Consider the following 22,576-nt stretch of genomic DNA (forward strand, 5'->3'; position numbering starts at 1 on the left):
CCAGAATGGAGGAGTAAAAGAACGCTCTTTAGGATGAAGTTGTGAGGTAGATAATTGCCCATTGGGAAAACCATTCAGGGCAAAAATCTTGAAGTAAACAGAGAGGTAGTGGTTTGGAATGGATGACTTTGTGTGGTTGGTTTATTTATTTATTTGAGAGAGAGAGAAAGAGCACAAGCAGGGGGAGAGGGAGAAGCAGACTCCCCACAGAGCAGGAGCCTGATGCAGGGCTTTATCCTAGGACCTGGGATCATGACCCAAGCCCAAGACAGATGCTTAACTGATTGAACCACCCAGGAGCCCCATGACTTTGAACAGCTACTAGGTCTCTTCTTTCTTAGGTTACTCCACATGTCATCCTGTCACTTACATATTCATTCCCTGCTACCCTTGATGAATCCCACCATTGCAAAATCCTATAATAATTACCTCTAAGAGGCTCCATTGTTCACTCTTTTATGTATTTTTAAAAATATTTATTATATGTATGCTTGCAGAGACAAATATACCTGTATATACACCATCAGGGAAAGAGAGCAATAGCTATTACCTGCTTGAATCTTAAGAGAATTCAGGTTTACAGCACATTTCCACTCCAGCCACCCTCCCAATGCCATCTCCAGATGCTGCCTTCCTCTCCTGAAGATTTGGCTCAAACTTTTTCTGAGAGTCTTTCTCCATTCTTGAGCAAACTTGGCCGTCAACCTCTCAATGTGTGCATGGCACTTTGTGCTTTTATATATATATTATATATTTTATTACATATATATAAGATATATATAATATATATTTATTACATATATGATATAAACTAGCAGATCACATTGATGTTTTTAAGCATCCAATTCCTTTTTGAACTTTCCCAAGTCAGGGTGCATATCATATAGACTACAATAGACATGCTATCAATATTTGTTGAATAAATGAATAATAAAAGCATAGGATGAATAAAGACTTGTTTAATTCAATTAATTTAAATTTGAAAATAGGGCAAGTTACTTACCAAACTGAAAATCTGTGTTTCTCCAGTTCTTCCAAGTAAGATGCATCCTCTGAGTAGTCCTCAATTTCTTTAGTTCTCCACACAGCTGAGTTTTCCATCACTGAGTGATCAATCAGACTTCTGCCTTTATGTGTGAACTTAAAGAAATAAAAAAATAAAGTATTTTAGCAGATATCAGATGGAAAGTTTATCTGGTTTCAGTGACATTTTTCTCCAGAATTACTTGTAGAAGCATAGTTAGCCATGGGTTTTGCATTGAAATCATTGCTTTACATGCCCCATTCTCTCACTAAATCATGTCTTTGGGAGAGATGATCATGTTCAATTTTGCATTATTTCATAAATGTTGTTGGAATTAAAAAAATAACCATGGTCATGGTATTTGTTTTAAGTCAGGACTGTTGGTTGCAAGTAAAGAAAATGCAGCTTAAACTAGCTTTCAGCAAAAAGGAATTTGGAAAAAAGTTTGAAAAATCAGCCCACGGAGAAGACAGAAGCAGCTGGATTTCAGGAATATGGTAGCAAAGGAATCAAAGGTCCCTAGGACTCTTGCTCCCTCCTTCTCTCTGCTTCAGCAGCCTACTTCATTTTAGCCTTGCCACTAAGTTTCTTAGTTCCTCAACAACATATTTAAACTCAGGACCATACAATGTCTGTGGAGTTAATTGAGTAGAATATTAGAGAATGTATGATCCATTATGATGGATCCAGCAAAGTGATTGTCCCATTGGAGAAACTGAACTCTGTTCAACCAACAATTCTTAGGAGCCCTACAATGGTGGGGAGTAGGGAGAGGGAAAAGCTAACCTATCTGGGCTCTTCCTCCCTTATTCACCAAACCAGTTCAACTTCCATCTATATAGATATAAATAGATGATATATATTAGATAGAGATAGAGATAGAGATAGATAGAGATGATAGAGATAGAGATATACCTCTTTTGTAAGATTTTATTGCAAAGTGCTGCCAATAGAAATTCATTTGAAAACCATTAGTCTACAGAAAGAGGAAAGTAGGCATGACTTGCATTATAAGATAGTTTTATCAATACTTTTCTTTTTTTCTTTAGACTCTTTTCAAATTAATTACTTAATTAATTAATTTGAGAGAAAGAGAAAGAGATCAGGGGAGAAGCAGAGGGAGAGAAAGAAAGACAAGCAGACCCTGCACTGAGCACAGAGCCTGATGTGGGCTTTGATCCCACAATCCCAAGATCATGACCTAAGCCAAAACCAAGAGTCAGATGCTTAACAAACTGAGCCACCCAGGGGCCCCAAGGCTACTTCTTTTAATATTAAGTTGACTAGTTTGATTACCTTAAGAACAAAATCCAGTTATGACACCCATCAATTTAAAGTACTGTTTATTTTTGCCAGGCCATCATCCCCAGGCCTTTGCACAGATAGCAAACTGAAACATGAGCCAGGTCTTCCTCTGAAAAAAAGGCCTATTTGTTTAACCTGGAGTTTAAATTTGAGGGATAAAAAATAAATAAATAAAAATGGGTATAATTAAGGAACCTCTGGGACAACATTAAGCAGAATAATGTTTACAACATAAGGGTCCCAGAAGTGGAAGAAAGAAAGGAAGAGGTAGAAAACTTATATAAAGAAATAATGACTGAAAACTTCCCTAACCTAGGGAAGGAAACAGATATCCAGATCCAGGAATCCCCAAGTTTCCAAATAAAATAAACCCAAAGAGAGCCACACCAAGATGCATAATAATTAAAATGTCAAAAGTTAAAGATAAAGAGATAGTCTTAAAAGCAGCAAGAGAAAAACAAATTGCTATTTACATGGGAAACTCCATAAAGCTATCAGAATATTGTTCAACAAAAACTCTGTAAGCTAGAAGGGAGAACATGACTATTAAAAGTGCTCAAGGGGGAAAAAAAATACTTCCAACCAAGAATACTCTACCTAGCAAGATTATCATTCAGATTTGAAGAAGAGATAGAGTTTGTCAGATAAGCCAAAGCTGAAGTACTTTATCACTTAAGGAACTTCTTTAAGCTGAGGAGAAATGGCACTAATTAATAACAAGAGAATATATGGAAGTAAAAATATCACTGGAAAAGGTAAATATATAGTAAGGGCAGAAGATTAATCACTTATAAAACTACTAAGAAGATTAAAGGACAGAAGTAGTAAAATTAACTAAAACTACAATAATCAAGAAATATATAATATAAAATATATCAAAAGTGGCAACAAAAAACATGAAATGTTGGAGGAGACAGTAAAAATGTAGAGTTTGGGAATGTGCTCAAATTTAAGTTGCTATCAACAAAATAGACTTTTACTTATGTAGGGTGATAATGTAAATCTCATGGTAACAACAAAGTGAAAACTTACTGTAAGTATACAAAAGAAAGTGAGAAAGGAATCTCAACTTAAACTAAAGAAAGTTACCAAATGACAAGGGAAGTAAGAAAGAAGAAAGGAACAGAGGAGAACTACAAGTATAGGCAGAAAATAATGAACAAAATGGCAGTAAATACATACCTTTCAAAAATTATTTTAAATATAAATGAACAGGGACACCTGGGTAGCTCAGCAGTTAAGTGTCTGCCTTCAGCTCAGGCAGGGCATGATCCTGGAGTCCTGGAATCAAGTCCCACATCGGGGTCCCTGCATGGAGCCAGGTTCTCCCTCTAGCTGTATCTCTAGCTCTCTCTCCCCGCTCCCCTCTCTCTCTGTGCGTGTGTGTCATGAATAAATAAATAAAATCTTAAAAAAATACATATATACATAAATAAATACAAATGAACAAACTTCTTCAATCAAAAGACATAGAATAGCTGAATATGTCAAGAGAGAGACACATTTCTACAAATTGTCTATATGATATAAACTGTAAGACATTGATAAAAGAGATTGAAAATGACACAAATAAGTGGAAAGATATTCCATGCTCCTGGATTGGAAGAAACAATATTGGGCACCTGGGTGGCTCAGTGGTTAAGCATCTGCCTTCAGCTCAGTTCGTGATCAAGGGAATCACATTCTGCATCAGGCTCCTTGCAGGGAGCCTGCTTCTCCCTCTGACTGTGTCTCTGCCTCTCTCTGTGTGTCTCTCATGAATAAATAAATAAAATCTTTAAAAACAAAAGGAATAACCAATATTTTTAAAATGTCCATACTGTCCAAAGCAAATTATAGATTCAATGCAACCCTTATTAAACTTGTAATGATATTTTTCACACAACTAGAACAAATAATTTAAAAATTTGTATGTAACCACAAAAGACCCCAGACAGCCAAAACAGTTTTGAGAAAAAAGAACAAGTCAAAGTCTGATTTCAAACTACACTACAAACCTATATTAATTAAAAGAGTATGGCATTGTCATAACAACAGATATATAGGTCAATAGAACAAGAAAGCCCCAAAATAAACCCACTATATGTGATCAGTTGAATTACAACAAAGAAAAAAAAATATACAATGAGGAAAGAATGATCTCTTAATAAAAGGTGTTGGGAAAACTGAACAGCTACATGCAAAAGACTGAAACTGAACCACTTTCCTACACCTTTCAAAAATTAACTCAAAATGGATTAAAGAACATGAGATCTGAAACCATAAAACTCCTAGAAGAAAACATAGGTGCTCTGAGAGTGCTCTTAGCAATTTTTTTTTCTTTTTTGGTTCTGACTCCAAAGGCAAAGGAAACAGAAGCAAAAATAAACAAATGACACAACTTAGCCTAAAAAATGTTTCTTCATAAAGAAGGAAACAATCAACAAAATGAAAAAGCAACCTACTAAATGGGAAAAGATATTTGTAAACTATCTGATAAGGGGTTAATGTCCAAAGTATAAAAATATCCTAAAAAAAAATATCCTTATAACATAATAACAACAGCACAAATCCAATTAAAGATGGGCAGATCTGAATAGATATTTTTCCAAAGACACACAGATGGGCAACAGACACCTGAAAAGATGCTCAACATCACTCATCATCAGGGAAATACATCACCCGGAGATTTACCACACACCTATCACAATGACTATTCTCAAAACTAAACTACACTAAACAAGGAACAAGTATTGGCAGCATGTGAAGAAAGGAAAACCATAATGCACTGTTGGTGGGAACGTAAACTGCTACACACACTATAGAAAACAATATAAAGCTTCGTCAAAAAATAAAAATAGAGCTATATTGGGCACCTGGGTGGCTCAGTCAGTTAAGTGCCTGACTCTTGTTTTTGGCTCAGGTCATGATCTCAGGTTGCAAGATTAAGCCCCATTTCTGGCTCCACATTGGGCATGGAGCCTGCTTAAGATTCTCTCTTCCTTTCCCTCTGCCCCTGCCCCCTACCTCTCTCTCTCTCTGCCTTTCTATAAGTAAACAAACTAACAAATAAAAAAATAGAGCTAGAATATAATCTAACAATTCCACTACTGGATATGTATCTGAAGAAAACAAAACACATTTGAAGAGATATGTGCACCTCTATGTTCATTGCAGCATTATTTACAATAGCAAAGATATGAAAACAACTTTAAGTGTCCATCAATGGATGAATGAATAAAGAAGATGTGGGATATATATATAGTATGTTCACATATAGTATATCCACATATAGTATCCATATATAGTATATATATAGTATATATATAGTGTATATATATATACATATATGCTCAGTATAAAAAGAATAAAATTATTGCCACTTGCAATGACATTGATGGACCTTGATGATACTATGCTTAGTGAAATAAGTCAGATAGAAAAAGAATAATATTGCATTGATTTCACTTATAGGTTGACTAAAAAAAAAAAACAAAAAAACAAAACAAAACAAAAAAACCTTGACCTAGACTCATAGATACAGAGAACAAGTGTGTTGGTTGCCAGTGTGGGGTGGTGGTGAGTGAAGTAGATGAAGGGATTAAAAAGTACAAACTTACAGTTATAGAATGAATAAATCATAGGAGTGTAACGTACAGCATGGAGAATACAATTAATAATGTTAATAATGTCTCTAGTCTGTATGGTGAAAGAGGGTAACTAGACTTGTGACCATTTTGCAATATATGCAAATATCGAATCACTATGCTGTACTCCTGAAACTAATTATAATGTTATGTCAATCATATCTCAATAATTTTTTAAAAAAAGGAGAAACCAATCCCCTCAAAAGCAATCAATCAATCAATCAATCAATCACTGTGGTTCTCTGTCTTTCTCAGCCTCTGTAACTTCTGTGTCAATAATGCTATTTTTAATGCTATTTTTAATAAGATTACTTACTGGTAGCATCTGTTTATTACTCCATTCCTTGAGTAAGTTAAAAAATGACAAAACGGTTTAAAAAAATGAGTTTTGTGCTTGCTTTGGCAGCACATATACTAAAAAAAATAGAGTTTTGAATTGTCCCAATTAAATACATTTGATTTGTATACCTTACTAGACTGCTTAAAACATGCTTTGTAACTACTTATATTTTAGATTTAAAGGAATGTCATTATGAATTGCTTAGAATCATGTCATAGATTTGGTTTACCAAACTTCCTGATTTGATAAAGTATAGGTATTTCATGATAGAATGCGTTAACTTGCTTTCTATTTGGCTAATGTATGAATATATATCTTGATTGTTTAATTAAATTCATGGTGGAAGTAGGAGGTACTATATTCCTCTTTATCTTTCATAGTATCTAACATGGCAATAACCACATGGTTGACATTCAAGAAATAGCTAGTAGTGGTCATTTCATTGAGGACTTCTATAATAATAACAACAATGAACTTTATCTTTAGTTGCTAAATCACAAAGCAAAACACTTGTGAATTTTAAAATAAATATTTTTTGAATCTTTGGATTTTCTTCAAAGAATATCTAAATATGCTAAAAATTACTTCAAATTGATGTTTCATAATACAAGGTCATGGAAATTAGTTTATGTCCAAAGATATGAGCCCCCAAAGGAACAAAAAACACAAAGAAATAAATTTAAATTCAAAAAGAGCTAAGTACAGGCAGGGACCTTCCCAAGTAAGTACCAGGGTGTATGAGCCTACTCACAAAGAGGAATCCACCAACCATAGATTTATACCTTGAATCTATACCTGAGAATAATACTTTAACTAGGATATCATCAACATTCAAAAGATAGAAAACAGATCCTGTCTGTACCCTGAAGCCAAAGAACATCAACGCTGAAAAGAAATTATTCCAACAGTAATGTCTTTAGAAAGATGAATATCTATATTTTAAGAAATCAGTGGTGCAAAATTTGTTCTGGAACATCACATTTCATATATTTTGTGTATGGCTACTCATACCCTAATCCATCACAGAAATTAGTAACAAATATTGAAATATAAATTGCTAATATAAATTGATATATTATAAATTTGGTTTGTTGGGATTGCTCTTCAAATGCAAATGTTTATGGGACTCCTGGGTGGCTCAGTAGGTTAAGTGTCTGCCTTCAGCTCAGGTCATGATCTCCAGGTCCTGGGATCAAGCCCTGCATTGGGCTCCCTGCTCAGTGTGAAGTTAGGTCTCCCTCTCCATCCACCCCCTCCCCATCTCATGCTTTCTCTCTCTCTCTCAAGTAAATAAATAAAATCTTTAAAAAATATGCAACATTGCTTAGCAAACAATGAATGAACATTCTCTCAAAAACAATACAAAATGACAGCCAAGAGTGTTTTACAGAATTTTGAAAAATTAATGTATATATAGCATTGGAGTGAAAGGGGTCGACAAGTAATATTCAGAAAGACATACATTCAAGTCTTCTCACTTCTTTGGAAACGTAGATTATTTAAAGTTCATGTGTTTATGTTTTTTAATATGAAAAATGGAGATAATATTTGACCTACATAGATCACAGGATTCTTGTGGAGACAAGAATCTGTGGAGATAATAACTATAAAATTCTTCTGGGCATGGGGTGGAGAGCACTTAAAATGCTTTAGAATATAAGGACAGAAGTGGTATCTGGCACAATGTACTACATAGCACAAGCGATTAATGGAACACTTCACATCCTTTCTTTTGCTTTTATTACAGCATTTCTATGAAGCAGTTAAGTAGAAAATATTACAAGGAGATTAATATTAAATCTCAAAGTTGTCCAACTCATGACATGGTAAGCTCATTAAATTGCATTATAGGATAGGAAGCAAAGCCCGGGGTCACTATCTCGTTGTTCAAAGCTTTTGCCCTTTAGCCAGGATTCCTTCCATGACCCAATCAGCTAGTGGAGAAGGGTGACCATGATGGCACTGATGAGAAGGTAAGTCTTTGTGTAGAGAAAGAGTTTGCAGTTCACAGACCAGTGGCACCAGTGCATTGGAAAAGCATTACGCATTAATACAATGAAGCTCCACTTAGTGGCAGCATTTTTTCCCAAAACTCCTTACAGAGTCTTTGTGTGTGGCTCTAGGGAGCACTGTTCATCTGCCCATCTGGCCAGATGAAGAGCAAGGGGATTGTTTCATCAAAAGAGAAAGCCTTAGAAAAAGGAAGTAGTGAATAAAAGGCTGAATCCTGAGGATTATAAATGCTTTTGAACTTCCCTGAGAAGATCAGAAGGGAGCAGTGGTGGACGCTTTAATGCCTGCCCCATAAGGTGCACCATTTTTTAAGAAGGCAGTGGAGGAAGGTTTGGGGTGGAGGTACTCTGCTAAGAGGCTTGTGTTAATAAGATCACAGAATTACAAGTCAGAGATAACAACAACAAACACCAGGTGCATCTGAAATATCAAAGCAAACAAACATGACATCATGTTCAATTCCATCCATGCTGTTATTAGCATACAAAAAAAAAGTCACAGCTCTAAAATAAACCAGCCTAAATCCTGAACCCATCCAGCAAGTATACTCTTTCCTCTTTCCTTAATTCATATCTGATATGTGTACCAGATAATTTTTCAAGATAGCTATCCGTTAGCAATGACCAGGGAGAAATAAAGTACCCCTGGCTGCCTAGAATTTACCTAGAGAGACCTCTAAATTGAGTAACCAACCTCCCCACCTTACTCCACCCCCAGTCTTCTGTTTCTGCCCTCTGGAGGACAACTAGCAGTTCTGGCCACTTGAAACCACAAATTTTGATTGTTCTCTGGTCATGTGTTATTTGGAAAACCAATGCATCCCTTGTGAAGTAGTACATTAGCCTCATTTGCCAACAGCCACCCTGGAAATTGCCTAGGTCAGCTCTTTCATATCAATGGAAGATCCAACTTAATCCCCAGTAAGCATACCAAGATGAGGAAAAAAAAGAAAACACTCAAATTGGAATAGGGAGTCTTAAATTTAGGTTTAGTAGGTCGTATAACTGCCCTTGTCCACAGCACTCAGTCACGTGATTCTGGGTGATGGGTGTGTGTCTGGCTCTCTTTACAGAACTGATTTAACAAAGACATATTCCTGATAAGAACAAGCTCCTTTCTGAAGCGATTCAATTAAGACACCTTCCCAAAGTGGCTGACCCCCCAGGGAAGAGTATAATATCCCAAGAAATTGACTCACAATTTTTGAAATATAATATTAAAAATAAAGTGAAAAAGAATTCCTTACTTGAACATGCAAACTCAGAAAATATAGGGAAGAATTTTAGATTTTCTGGACGATTGTATTCTTTCTCACCTTACCCTATGTTAGCTTTTCTTCTAATCCCAAAAGTTTAAATTCAACGATTAGTAGGGAAATTCACAAAAGCACATAGAAAACTAACATTAGATCCACAATATTCTGGGAGTCTCATGGGCATACCCTTTCTTCAGTGTCCCAAAGAGTATACATAAAAGTACGTAATATGTCGGGCATCTGGGTGGCCCAGGCAATTAAGCCTCTGACTCTTGATTTTGGCTCAAGTCATGACCTCAGGGTCATGAGATGGAGCCCCAAACTGGGGTCCATGCTCAGTGGGAATCTACCTGAAGATTCTCTCTCCCTCTGCCCCTCCCCCTGCTCATGCTCTCTCTCTCTCTCTCTCCCTCCCTTCCTAAAATAAATAATTAAAATTTTCTAAAAAGTACATACTATGTAATAGTACTTAATATGTAATATGTATAAAAGGACATGAGCTTTTTTCCTTCCTAGAAGTTGTTCTTTGTTTCCTTATCCTAGCCCTTTACAACCCAAGAAGTAGAACACAATGTATACCCAGCTAGAGGAAGAAAAACAAATCGTAACTATTCGGAAGTATTATTTCATGATGAAAACAAATATGGAGCCGAGAAATAGACAGTCTGGGTTCAAAGCCCAGCTATACACTTATTAGCAACATTATCTTGGCTAACTCACTCCATCTCACTTGCCTTATTTGTCTTACCTGTAAAATAGAGAAAATGGTGATAATGGCAGTATCTGTGCCATTAGTTTGTTGTGAGAACAAGATGAGTCATTTGATGCAGAGAACTGAGAATATTTCCTGGAACCTAGTTATTTCCAAGCACTCAGTAAAGACTGAGTTCAAATGTCATCATTACAAATTTCACTAAACTTTTGATTCCTTAGTTTCTTTTTTTTTAATATAAACTATGATAGAAACAGCAATTGTGAATGCTGTAGTGGTCATCTAGACATTAAAAACTTAGCCATTTATTTGATTAGATGGTGGCCCACTATTTAGAGATGAAAATAAGATAGACTTTAAAGTCCATCTTGAGGTTAAGGCAAAAAGTTGGTTCTAGGAGCACCTGGGTAGCTCAGTTGGTTAAGTGTCTGCCTTGGGTTCAGGTCATGGTCTCAAGGTCCTGGGACAGAGCCCTGCATCAGGCTCCCTGCTCATCAGGGAGTCTGCTTCTTCCTCTCTCTCTCTGCCTTTTCCCACCTCCTGCTCATTCTCTATCTTCTCAATGAAATTTTAAAAATCTTAAAAAAAAAAAAATAGTTGGTTCTATAGACCTAAAACTATTTAATCAAAAAAGTGGAAAATCAAGATAATTCAAGCAATTTGTATGAGAAAAGGCAGGGCTTGGAGAACAATCCCTTCACTTCAATTTTCTAGCCAGGCCAAATTTTCTGAATTCTTAAAACCCAAAGTCACTTGCTCTATGTAGATATGGATTTTGAAAATAGCTGAATATCTAAAAACTGGATTTAGTAAAATTAATTTAGACAATGTTTGAAAACCCAGGCTATGTAATTTATATAAATTTATCAAGAGAGTTTCTGGACAGACTTCATGGCAGCCATGATCATGCCAAATAACACACAGTACAATCAGCACATTTGCTAATCACCTGCCCAAGCGGGAAAGAGTCTTGTAGACTGATTAATTTAACTAAAGTCTTCAACAGCTTAAAGAAGTCTGATTCGGATGTAATAAAAATTTATTGGCATTACTGATTTCACAAACGTCAGCTGCTTTAGCATGTCCCACACTTCAAAACCTGCTTTGAAGACCAAATTACTTTCTACCTGTAAATATATTTTAAGAAATCATAGTTAATAATCAGGGTCTGCTGTTTTCATGGTCTTTCCTAAGCCAGTGTCTACAGCTTTCATCTTACCTTCTTGTGTAATTCATGGTCTTCTTTTAAGAGATCGAGATCACAGTCCATAGGGCAGGGACCAACTTTATTAGAAATGCTTCCTAGGGTTAAAAACAAAAGGTGGCAAAAATATATTACAGATTTTCACTTCATAGGGTATGTAAGCTTATACTACTGTAATCTAAGAGTTTTTGTAAAGCCTGACAAATGGGGGTAAAATGAAGAATTGTAAGAAGGAGGCTCTTAAGATGTTCTATCCCTCCAATTTTAATTTGATCAATGTATGGACTTCAAGTAGAACTCTACCAGTGGCCACACCACAGGGATGCAGTTTACAAGCAGCAGCTGTGTCTGATCTGCTTTCTTACCCACATCTGGGTAGGATTCTCCATTATCAGCTATTTTTCTGGGATCGAGTTTTCAAAGAAACTCCTCTGCACTTCATATCAATGTTCTCATATTTTGAGACTAGAAAATTCTGTTCTCTCTCTGTGCCCAGCATTTTCCAGCTGAGCTTTCTTGTGTATGGTGCATGATTTATTTTGTATCAGAGTTTCTCAATCTCAGCACTATTGGTATTTTGGTTTGGATCCTTCTTTGTTATGGGGGCTGCCCTGTGTTCTGTAAAATGTTTAGCAGCATTTCTGGCCTCTACCCACTAGATGCCAGCAGTACCTTCCACCTCTCCACCCCACTCCACATTTTGTGACAACCATATATGTCTCCAAGCATTGCCAAATGTCCCTTGGGGGACAAGACATCCCCAGTTAAGAACAACTGCTCTAGGTCAAAATCTCTTTGAAAAAAAAAAAAGCCTCTTCGCAGGCAATAGGTCTTGTTCATCTTTGTTTTTTTCCACAATGTCTAACACAGGGCCTGAAACAGTGTACCTTCAATACTGTTTCTTAAATATACATCAATCATATAAGTTGACCTAACATCTTTTTATTTAAGTATATACATATCATATATGATAAGTAGCCAAAGTCTTGCTGCTTGCCCTCTTCTCCCCTTCCAGGAATTAAATATTATCATTGCCAGGCCCTTTGCAATTGCTCTTGTGGATATTTATTTTAATGAGATTTCCATATTATTAAAGTTTTAAGACATGGACTCCATGTATGCATGCTTTAGAAAACTTGTTTTCCCTAAAGATGACCCAGCCAGCCTCTTCTTCCAAGATGAGGTCTATGTGGCTCATGCATTTTGAGCAGCGATGGTTTCACTGTATTTTCTAGCTCTGCTCCTCCTAGTGCTCTGTCCAACTGAAGGCAGACACCAAAGAATGTCCCTCTTCAGGGAGAGTCCGATGAGTCAGGTGCCCCCTGTGTGAGAAGCCTGGCACTTTAGTCTATTGAGATGAGGGTCTTGTAAACAGTTAAAAGAACTTCCTTGAGTCCAAAACAGAATTTATTGATAGTGAGGTCAAAATCAAGATGCGAAAGAGAGAAGTGAAAGAAGTGGAATTACATTTTAAATATACCATTTCTTTAAAAGACTTGAAATTTAAATTTGCAGTGCAAAGCTGGTGGGTGGAGTAACAAATACGAAATCATGATAGAATGAATTTTTAGTGTTTTTGCAGAACTTCACATATATTATATTGTTTATTACACACACACACTCACACAAAACTGTTAAAAGAGCTGTCATTACCTCATTTGACAGACTTGGAAATTGAGACTCGAACAGATCAAAGAACGGGTGCAAATCAGCTAACCAGTAAAAAATCTGGAATTTAGACCCAGTTCTATTTGACCTCAAAGCCCATGTATTTAACCCTTCATTTACATCTTATGTGAGAACCATACTCCATTTTCTACTTATAGACATTTCTTTGAACATTGAACAATATATTGATTTTGTATTGCTTGCTGGAACACATTTCTACCAACTTGGACACTTAATATTCATTTAAGTGTTTTTGCAAGTGAGAAATCTGGGCAAGCATGGCCCAATCGGTTCCACTTCTTGAAGTCTTACCAGGCCAAAGTCAATGTATCAGACTGGGCTGCAGTTCTTGTCTGGGTCTTGGGATCCTCTTCCAGGCTTGCTGGTTGCTAGCAGAATTCATTTCCTTCTCACGCTTTCCTCAGGGTCCCCTTCAAGCCAACAACTGTGGGATGCATCCTGATGCTTTGAATTTCTCCAACTTTTTCTTCTGCCTTCTCTTCTGCTTACCAGCCCAAGAAAGTTCTATCCTTTAAACGCTCATGTGATTACCTTAGAGTCTCACTCAGGTCATCTCTTTCCAGGCATGTACAGCTTCTGGGGATGAGTGCTTGGACATTGCTGGGAAACAATGTTAGAAATCCTGCCTACTAGAAGCAATCTTCGACACAACGAAATTTATATTGCTGTATGTTAAAATGCAGTGATGCTGTGCATGTCCAGGTAATCAATCAAGTCCCAACCAGAGACAGTCTTCTAAAAGTCTTCAACGTTTTCTAGGACACCTGGGTGGCTCAGTAGTTGAGCATCTGCCTTCAGCTCAGGGTGTGATCCTGAGCCCCACATCGGGCTCCCTGCATGGACCTTGCTTTTCCCTCTGCCTGTGTCTCTACCTCTCTCTCTTTCTCTGTGTCTCATGAATGGATAAATAAATTTTTAAAAAATAAAAAATAAATAAAAGTCTTCAATATTTTCTTTGTTCTTATGTAAAATATTCTCTGCTCTAAAACCTACCTTCTTATTTATAAAATTGTGTATAGTAAATTCATATACATTAGATAATTATTAATGTACACTTCATATAATTATATACCTTATGTAACAAACTATTATACATGATATAAATGTGTACATAATACAATTCTTATCAAATTATAACCATGCTGTATACCCAGTTCTCATTCTTTTTTACATTTATATTGTTTCTTATTATTAAATATTCCTCAAAGTCTGATTTTTAAACACCACGCAATAGTATATCATTTGTTTTTACTTAATCAGCCCGCTTTGGTTGGATATTTACATCATATTGAACAAATTTTACAAAAAATCTTAAGATTTATCTGTGCTTGCTTCCACAACAAGTATCTAAGATCAGGAATACTAAATTAAACACTTAAGATTCACAAAAAGAACTATCAAAATTCTATCTGCAGTTCACAATGTTTGAGAGTATCCAATTTACCCACATGCTAGCCAAAACAGACTCTCACCATATTCTTCAGTTTGGCCTCCTTGGTAGACAAAATTAACATTTCATTGTTATTTTAATTTTCAATCCTGTAATTCTAAAAAATGTGAACACTTTTATGTTTGCTGAGCAAGTATGCTTTTTATGCTGTAAATTGCCATTTCCCCAAATTTTTTTCAGTTGGAATATTTAACATTTTCTTTAGGATTTTTATCTTTCCATATCAAAGATGTTAACTCCTTTGCCTGGCACACCGGTTCAAAATATTTTTCTGTTTGCAGTTTGCATCATAATTTCTTTGAGGTGCGTGTATGTATGTGTGTACGTGTGTAAGATGTAGTCTTCATTCTTATATAATCATGAATATCAATGTTTTCCCTTTATTGTTTCTCTTTTTGCTTATAAGCTTACCAAATTTGTCCACACTAGATCATCAAACAAAGTGTTACAGAAGCAAACTTTAAGTAAATAATTCCTATGATTCTTGCAGGATTTTCTTTCATATTTCCCCACTGCCATTCAGGTAAGCAACCATGACATGAGGAGTCCTCCTAACATCACAGGGTTAGACATGAAAATAAAACCAAGTTTCATTCCTCTCAAAGGACTCTTTCTTATTTCCTTTTTCTTTTCACTACTTTGCCAAGTCACCCAGACTCAAAATCTCCTCCATGCGTTTTCCTTCCCTACTGTGACTCACAGCTACTCATTTGCCACTTTTCTCCTCTACCCTGTTTAGAAGATTTTATAGCCATTCCTTCCTCTTGTCAGCCATAAACCTGACTTCAACCTTCATCACTTTCCCCAAAGCACATGTACAGGCAATAGACAGACAGATACATAGATTGATACAGATAACTGGTGACTTTAAACTGAAGCATACTTATACTTTCATTCCCAATTTTTTTATCATATAATAAGAAATCATGGCCTTCTCAGTGAGTCATAAAATATACACCTTAACTATATTTTACTTAAAATAATTTTTCCCTTGATCCTCCTTCATATCTTCCATCCATATACCCCTAACACCTTTCCATTCCACTTGCTCCACATAACCCATTCTATTTTCTCCATGCTCATTTAATCAGATATATACATGTACACATATATTAGACATGGGGACACACACGCTGATAAAGGTATTGTTCACTGTTAGATACTACATATTCCTGACTATTTAACCTTTATCACTCAACAATATCTGATGGAAATCCCTTTGAGTCAATAATTACAGCTCTAATTTATTATACTTAATGGCTGTCTAGTATCTTAAATCATAAATGTAGCACAATTTATTTGACCATTGCCTACTCATAAAATTCATTTGTCTTCATTTTTATATTCTTAACAAAAAGAATGCTACAACAAAATCTGTGTACTTGTATCCATCCACACTAGTGCTTTCATTCCTGTGGTTGGGTTTCCAGGGTGAGATTGCTGAGTCAATGAGTTCACATATTTTAAATGTTAATAGATGCTGTCAGGTTGCTTTCCAAAAAACTTCTATATACTTCCATAAGGAAATTGATTTTTCTGAATCCTTGCCACCATTTGATCATCTTTGAATTATTAATTTATAGTATTCTTAGATTATGGTCAGAGAGAACAGATTCAATTATTGTATTTTGTATACATCTGTCATCTAACAAGGTTATGTTAGGCTTTATATTCAGCTGTTGTGTTATTTGATGCATATAAGTTATGTCATATTATATCTTTTTCATAAATTGTACCTTTTCTCACTATGAAATGTTCTTCTTTTACATTTCAGACCTGATTAAACCTTAAATGCCAACCTGCCTGATGTAAACATTGCTTCCCAAGACAGTTTTATTTTTGTTTTAATTTTCTGGTATCAGTTCATCCATAGAAGTGCAACATTTCTTTGTCACTACTTATGCACGTTTACTGTAAGTTGCAGGTTTTCTTTCTAACTCAGTTTGAAGGTCTCTTTTACTGGGGGAATTATCATGTTATTAGAAATATTATATATTTTATTTCTTTTTTAATCACTTTACTTTTCTACTTCTTCTCCTTTTCTGAATCTTTGCTGATTCACTTGGGATGATGTGTTCATTTCTCTTGGCCTTGCCTTCCTTAATGTATATGCTTTTCCATTCAACTATGATAACTTTATTTCTCTGTAGCATAGGCATATACAAAAAGGACAAAGTTAGAAGGGTACCACAGAATGCCTGGTTCTAATAAAGGAGTGGTAAACAAAAACAAAACAAAACAAAACAAAACAAAACAAAAAAACGAAACAGCACCAAGCTAGAGACCCCTGGCAAAAGGAAAGATCTGAAAGTATATGTCCAAAGAAAGCATAAACGTGTCCCATGAAAGAAGAGGCCAGGTTTTAAAAACCCAGCAACTTCTACCATTTGTTAACACCAGAGAAATAAGCTCTTCTCTGCCATCTACCCCTGGCCAGCCCCTGATTAGATCCTAAAGGAGTCAATAAACATAATTCACAAGATGGAGAGAACTGGCAAAAGTATAATTCTCACAAAAGAATGTACCCAAGCTCTGCCTCCCTTCTCAATATTTAGGGCCAGCCTGAAGGAAACTGCAGGCAGGGTAAAGTCTTTAAAAGATGTTGATAACATTTTTTTTTTTATTACTAGCCAGACTAGACATATGAACCAGTAACTTCAGACTGGAGGCAGGGGTGCTAATAAGGTCAAGAGAGGAATTATGGCTCATCACAGACTCCATTCATACAGGTACTTACCTCATCGCTCTAACTCTGCATGCCGTGTTTATGGTAAAACTCGAATAAAATAAGATAAAAACAGAGAAGGAGACAAACCATAAGAGACTCTTAACTATAAGAAACAAACAGAGGGTTGACGGATGGAAGGTGTGGGGTGGGAGGGAGTAAATGGGTGATGGGCATTAAGGAGAGCACTTGATGTAATGAGCACTGGATGTTGCATGCAACTGATGAATCACTAAATTCTACCCCTGAAACTAATAATATGCTATATGTTAACTAAATTGAATTTAAAATAAAAAATTTTTAAATTAATAAAAAGCATTTTTAGAAAAAAATTAAGAATAAAAAAATAAAAGGCAAGGTCAAAGACCACCGTACTCCTTGCAGACTTTAACACTTGAATCAGATGATGATGTTACTGGCAACTCTGCTGTCACACACTCTGTGACTCTCCCTGGCTAAATCCAGAATATCTGAATCCAATATTATTACTTTTAAAATCAAAGTGCTAAATGATAGTTTATGTATAACGATGTACATATTCTAATTTCATGAGTTTTGACAAACATGTAACTCCCACCACAATTAAAATATAAGGCATTTAGCATCACTACCCAAAATGCTCCTATATCCTTTGTGGTTGAGCCCCCATTCCCAGTGCACACATGCACACACACACACACACACACACTCCTGGCAGCCACTGGCAACCACTTCACTGATTTTTAACACTACAGATTAGAATTCTGTTACAAAATTTCATACATGTGGAATAATACAGTATTTACTCTTTTGTGGTTGGCTTCTTCCAATAGTATTTTGATATCCATCTCTTTTTTATTACTAATAAGCTGTTTTGTTACTGTACTGTAATTTATTAATTCATCTAATGATGGATATTTGCACATTTCAAATTTTTGAATGTTGTGAGTAGAGCTACTATGAACACTCACAGTGAAGTCTCTTTGTGGACATGTTTTTGTTTTTATTTGGGAAATATAGGAGTGGAATCACTGGGTCTTTGGTAAGTGTTTATTTCATTTAACAAGGTTTTACAAAATGGTTGTGCCATTTTATACTCCTACCAGCAATGTATGCAAGTTTCCTCCAAGTCACCATCAACACTTGGTTATTTTTTTTTAATTTTAGCATATTAATGATCATAAAGTGGCAACACCTACTTTTAATTTGCATTTTCTGATGACTGAAGGTCCTTTATAAACTAATTGGGCATTTCATCTATCCTTTTATGAAACTTTTAAGTATTATAATTTTTAAGTGATTTGTTTTCTTCTTATTAGTGAATTGTAAAAGTTCTTTACATAATCTGGATACAAACCATTTTTTAGATACAGGTGCTGCAATTGGTTTCTCACAGTTTATAACTTGTCATTTATTTTTCCTAGTGGCAATTTGACTAGAAAAAGCTTAGTTTTGTTGAAATCCAATGTATTTGTTTTTCTCTTAAAGTAAATAATTTCTGTGTCCTGTGGACAAAATTATAAAGATTTCCCCTATGATTTCTACTAGAAGTTTTGTTGCACTAGCTAGAACTTCCAGGATATAAAGAGATGAGATGAAACATTTTTGCCTTGTTCCTGATTTACAAAAGGACATATTTAATCTTTCTCCATTATGTCAGAGAAACATATGCTGTACTACTTAAATCTTTTAAAATATACTAAGATCTAATTTATTACCCAACATATGATCTACCTTACAAGCATTCTGTGTTTCCTTGAGAAGATATATGCCACTTTTTTTTAGGTGAACAGTTTTGTAGATATCAATAGTATTGTTCAGATCCTGCATATCCTTCTTGACTTCTTTTTTTGTCTCTGCATTTCCTTGATGATAATGAGTATCTTTGCATCTTTTTGTGTATCTGCTGGTCATCCATATATCTATCTTGGAAAATGTCTATTCAGATTATCTGCCCATTTCTTAATCAAATTGATTTTTTTTTTTTGGCTATTGAGTTGTGTAAGTTACTTGTATATTTTGGATGTAGTCCTCTATCAAATATATGATTTGCAAATACTTTCTCCCATTTGGTAGATTGTCATCATTTCATTTTATGGGTGGTTTCTTTTGCTGTGCAGAAGCTTTTAGTTTAATGTAATCCCACTTGTTTGTTTTGTTTTATGTATTCATTTGTTTTGCTTTTGTTTCCTTTTCTTTTGGTACCAAATCCTAAAGTCATCATCAAGACCAACACCAAAGAACTCACCACCTATATATTCTTTTAATTTTACAGTTTCAGGACATTTCATGGATATTTAATCTCTGTCATTAGGAACAAATTTAGGATTGTTATATCTTCCTAATAAATTGCCCCTTTCATATTTGTCTCAAAGTCTACTCTCAGATTTCTCATATGAGATATTAATGTGACACACCAGTTTCCTTAGGTATAGCATTTCCATGGTATATATTTTTCTGTCCTTTCACCTTCAAATTTTCAGTGCATCTCTCATAGACAGCATTGAGTGAAGTCTTGCTTCATTTAATTGACAGTCTCTGCTTTTTAATTTAATTATTTAGTCTTGAACATTTTATATAATTGTTTATGATTAAGTTTGTCTACCATCTTGCTATTCATTTTTTTCTCTGTACCTTTTGCTTCTTTGTTCTTCTGCTGAGCCTCTTCTGTCTTCTTTTGGGTTACTTACATGTTTTTAGTATTATATCTTATTTTCTCTATCTTTTATTCTTTCCTCTATTATTTTCTATTATTTTTGCATCTTTGAGATTGTTTTACTATTCAATCTAGGACTAATAGCATGGATATTAAAGTTATCCATGTCTATTTATAGTCAAGAATATAGAATTTTATACTTCACACCCAACAGTTCCCATCGTCCACTTTACACTTCCCATTTTGTAAATATGGTAAACTAATAACAGTATGATTCCAGCTCCCACCTCCTCACCCTTTTAGCTATTGTTATATGTATTTTATCAGTATGTAGTTTACAACCCCACCTCATAATGCCATTTTATTTTGTTTAAATAGTTACATTTTAAGAAAAATATTAGACAAATGAGATCTTCATATTTACCTCTATATTAGCCATTTCTGGAACTTCTCTATTCTTCTATGTAAATCATCTTGTAATGTTTTCCTACAACCTAAAGAATACTCTCTAGCTTTGTTTGTTTGTTAGTAGTGCTAGTCTGCTGGAGAAATATTTTTTTAGCTTTCCTTCATCTAAAAATGTCTTCATATCAACCTCAATTTTGAGGACATTTTTGCTAGATACAGAATTCTGGATTGACATTTCTTTCATCAGTAAATTAATTATGTGATTGCAAGGATTTCCAGTCTCCACTGTTCCTGATAACAATGTTGGCTGTTTTTCATATCACTGTTCCTTTGCATATAATGTTTTTCTTTTTTTCTTCCATCTCTTTCCAGAATTTTTACTTTTACTTTTGTGTTATTCAGTTTGACCATGATATTTTCTTTTTTTAATATTTTTTGAATTAATCTCTACATCCAACATGAGCTTGAACTTATAACCCCAAGATCAAGATCAAGAGACTAAGCCAGTCAGGCACCCAAACTATGATACTCTTAATACAAGCTTCCTTTTTTTTACTTTTTCAAGGTTCACTGAGGGTATTCAACCTGTAAGTCAATATATTCCATCGATTTTGGGAAGTTTCCAGTCATTATCTTTTAATACATAGCTCTTCCATTTTATGACCTTCTTTTCCTTCTAAGATTTCCTTTACATGTATTAAAACCATGTGATATTTTTCCATGGGTCTCTCAAGTCTCTCCATTTCTTTCTCAGCTTTTTCTTTTCTTACTTTATCTTGATTAATTTATTTTAATTCTTGGATTTTTAGTTCCATAACTTCCATTTGGTTACATTGATTATAATTTCCATGTCTCTACTGGATGATCTAACCATTCATTAAGATCATATCTCCCTTTCCTTATTAGAAAGTAATTTCTTGAAATGTACACGTGTATTTATAGTAAATGCTTTCATTCTAAATTTAATATCTGAATCATTTGGGGTTATTCTTATTCACTATTTTCCCTATCTAAGATTTATGTTTTCTTGTTTCTTTGCATGTCTAGTAATTATAGATTATATAATGTAAACTAGAGAAGGCTTTGGATTCTGTTGTCTTCCTTGGAAAAATTGTTGTGTTTTTTTCTCCCATTTACATTTGTTTGTTTTGTTTTTAGTATACAATTCAATTACTGGCAAGTACCATTAAATTGGGTAGGCTTGAATTTACTTTTAGGTACAACCTATCTGTGAAAAAACAAGGATTTCCAAGCCACTTTAACTCAATCTCAAAACCCTAACTCCTCTGCTGATCTTGCTGAAGCATGGTTCTAAGATTTTTATGGTTTCACATCTCACCATTAGGTCTTTAATCCATTTTGAGTTTATTTTGTGTGTGTGTGTATGGTGTTTGAAAGTAGTCCAGTTTCATTCTTTTACATATAGCTGTCCAGTTTTCCCAGCACCATTTATTGAGAAGAATCTTTTAACCACTGTATCTTCTTTCATCCTTTGTCACAGATTAATTGACCCTATAACTGTAGGTTTGTTTTTGGGGATCCTATCCTGTTCCATTAATCTATGAGTCTCTCTTTGCACCAATACCATACTGCAGCTTTGTAGTATATCTTGCTGGAATTGTGATACATACAGTCTTATTCTTCTTAGGAATGCTTTGGCTACTCAGGGTCTGTGGTTCCATACAAATTTTAGTATTGTTAGTTTTAGTTTTTTTTTTAAGAAATGTTGTTGGTATTTGGTAATGATTGTATTGAATCTGTAGATTGCTTTGGTAATGTGGACATTTCAACAAAATTAATTCTTCCAATCCATGAGCATGGAATACCTTTTCATTTGTTTGTATCATCTTCAGTTTCTCTTATCAGGGTTTTATAGTTCTCAGAGTATATGTCTTTCACCTCTTTGGTTAAATTTATTCCCAGGCATTTTACTCTTTTTGATGCAAATGTAAATGTTCTTTGTTCCTAATGTATAGATTTGGGACATCTTAATTTGCTGTCAGATTGATATTGAAGATATTGAGGTATTAATATGCCTCTCCTGGTTTGAACTTCATCTCCATTCCAGTTCTAGTATCTCTGTTCTATTTTCAGACTCACCTAACAGTACAGACTTCTGGGATTCCTTCTGCCTATCTCTGCTCTGTGTTCTATTCTGCAGACCCTAGCTGCTTCAGCTTTCCTGAATTC

At 34.9% G+C, this 22,576-nt stretch overlaps 1 protein-coding gene across 1 annotated transcript in view; it reads right to left on the bottom strand.

The window, feature by feature from the left end:
• The window catches only part of LOC111093987, a 273,737-nt gene that overhangs the window by 85,483 nt on the left and 165,678 nt on the right, over window positions 1-22,576 (bottom strand). The window contains exons 13-14 of the mRNA XM_038584493.1: window positions 11,495-11,577; window positions 1,004-1,140 (exon numbers count right to left, since the gene is read on the bottom strand). Of these exons, the coding sequence (XP_038440421.1) occupies window positions 1,004-1,140; window positions 11,495-11,577 (220 nt within the window). The remainder of the gene's footprint in view (window positions 1-1,003; window positions 1,141-11,494; window positions 11,578-22,576) is intronic.

This window comes from Canis lupus, chromosome 35, assembly GCF_011100685.1.
Source record: "Canis lupus familiaris isolate Mischka breed German Shepherd chromosome 35, alternate assembly UU_Cfam_GSD_1.0, whole genome shotgun sequence".
Classification (NCBI taxonomy): Eukaryota; Metazoa; Chordata; class Mammalia; order Carnivora; family Canidae; genus Canis; species Canis lupus.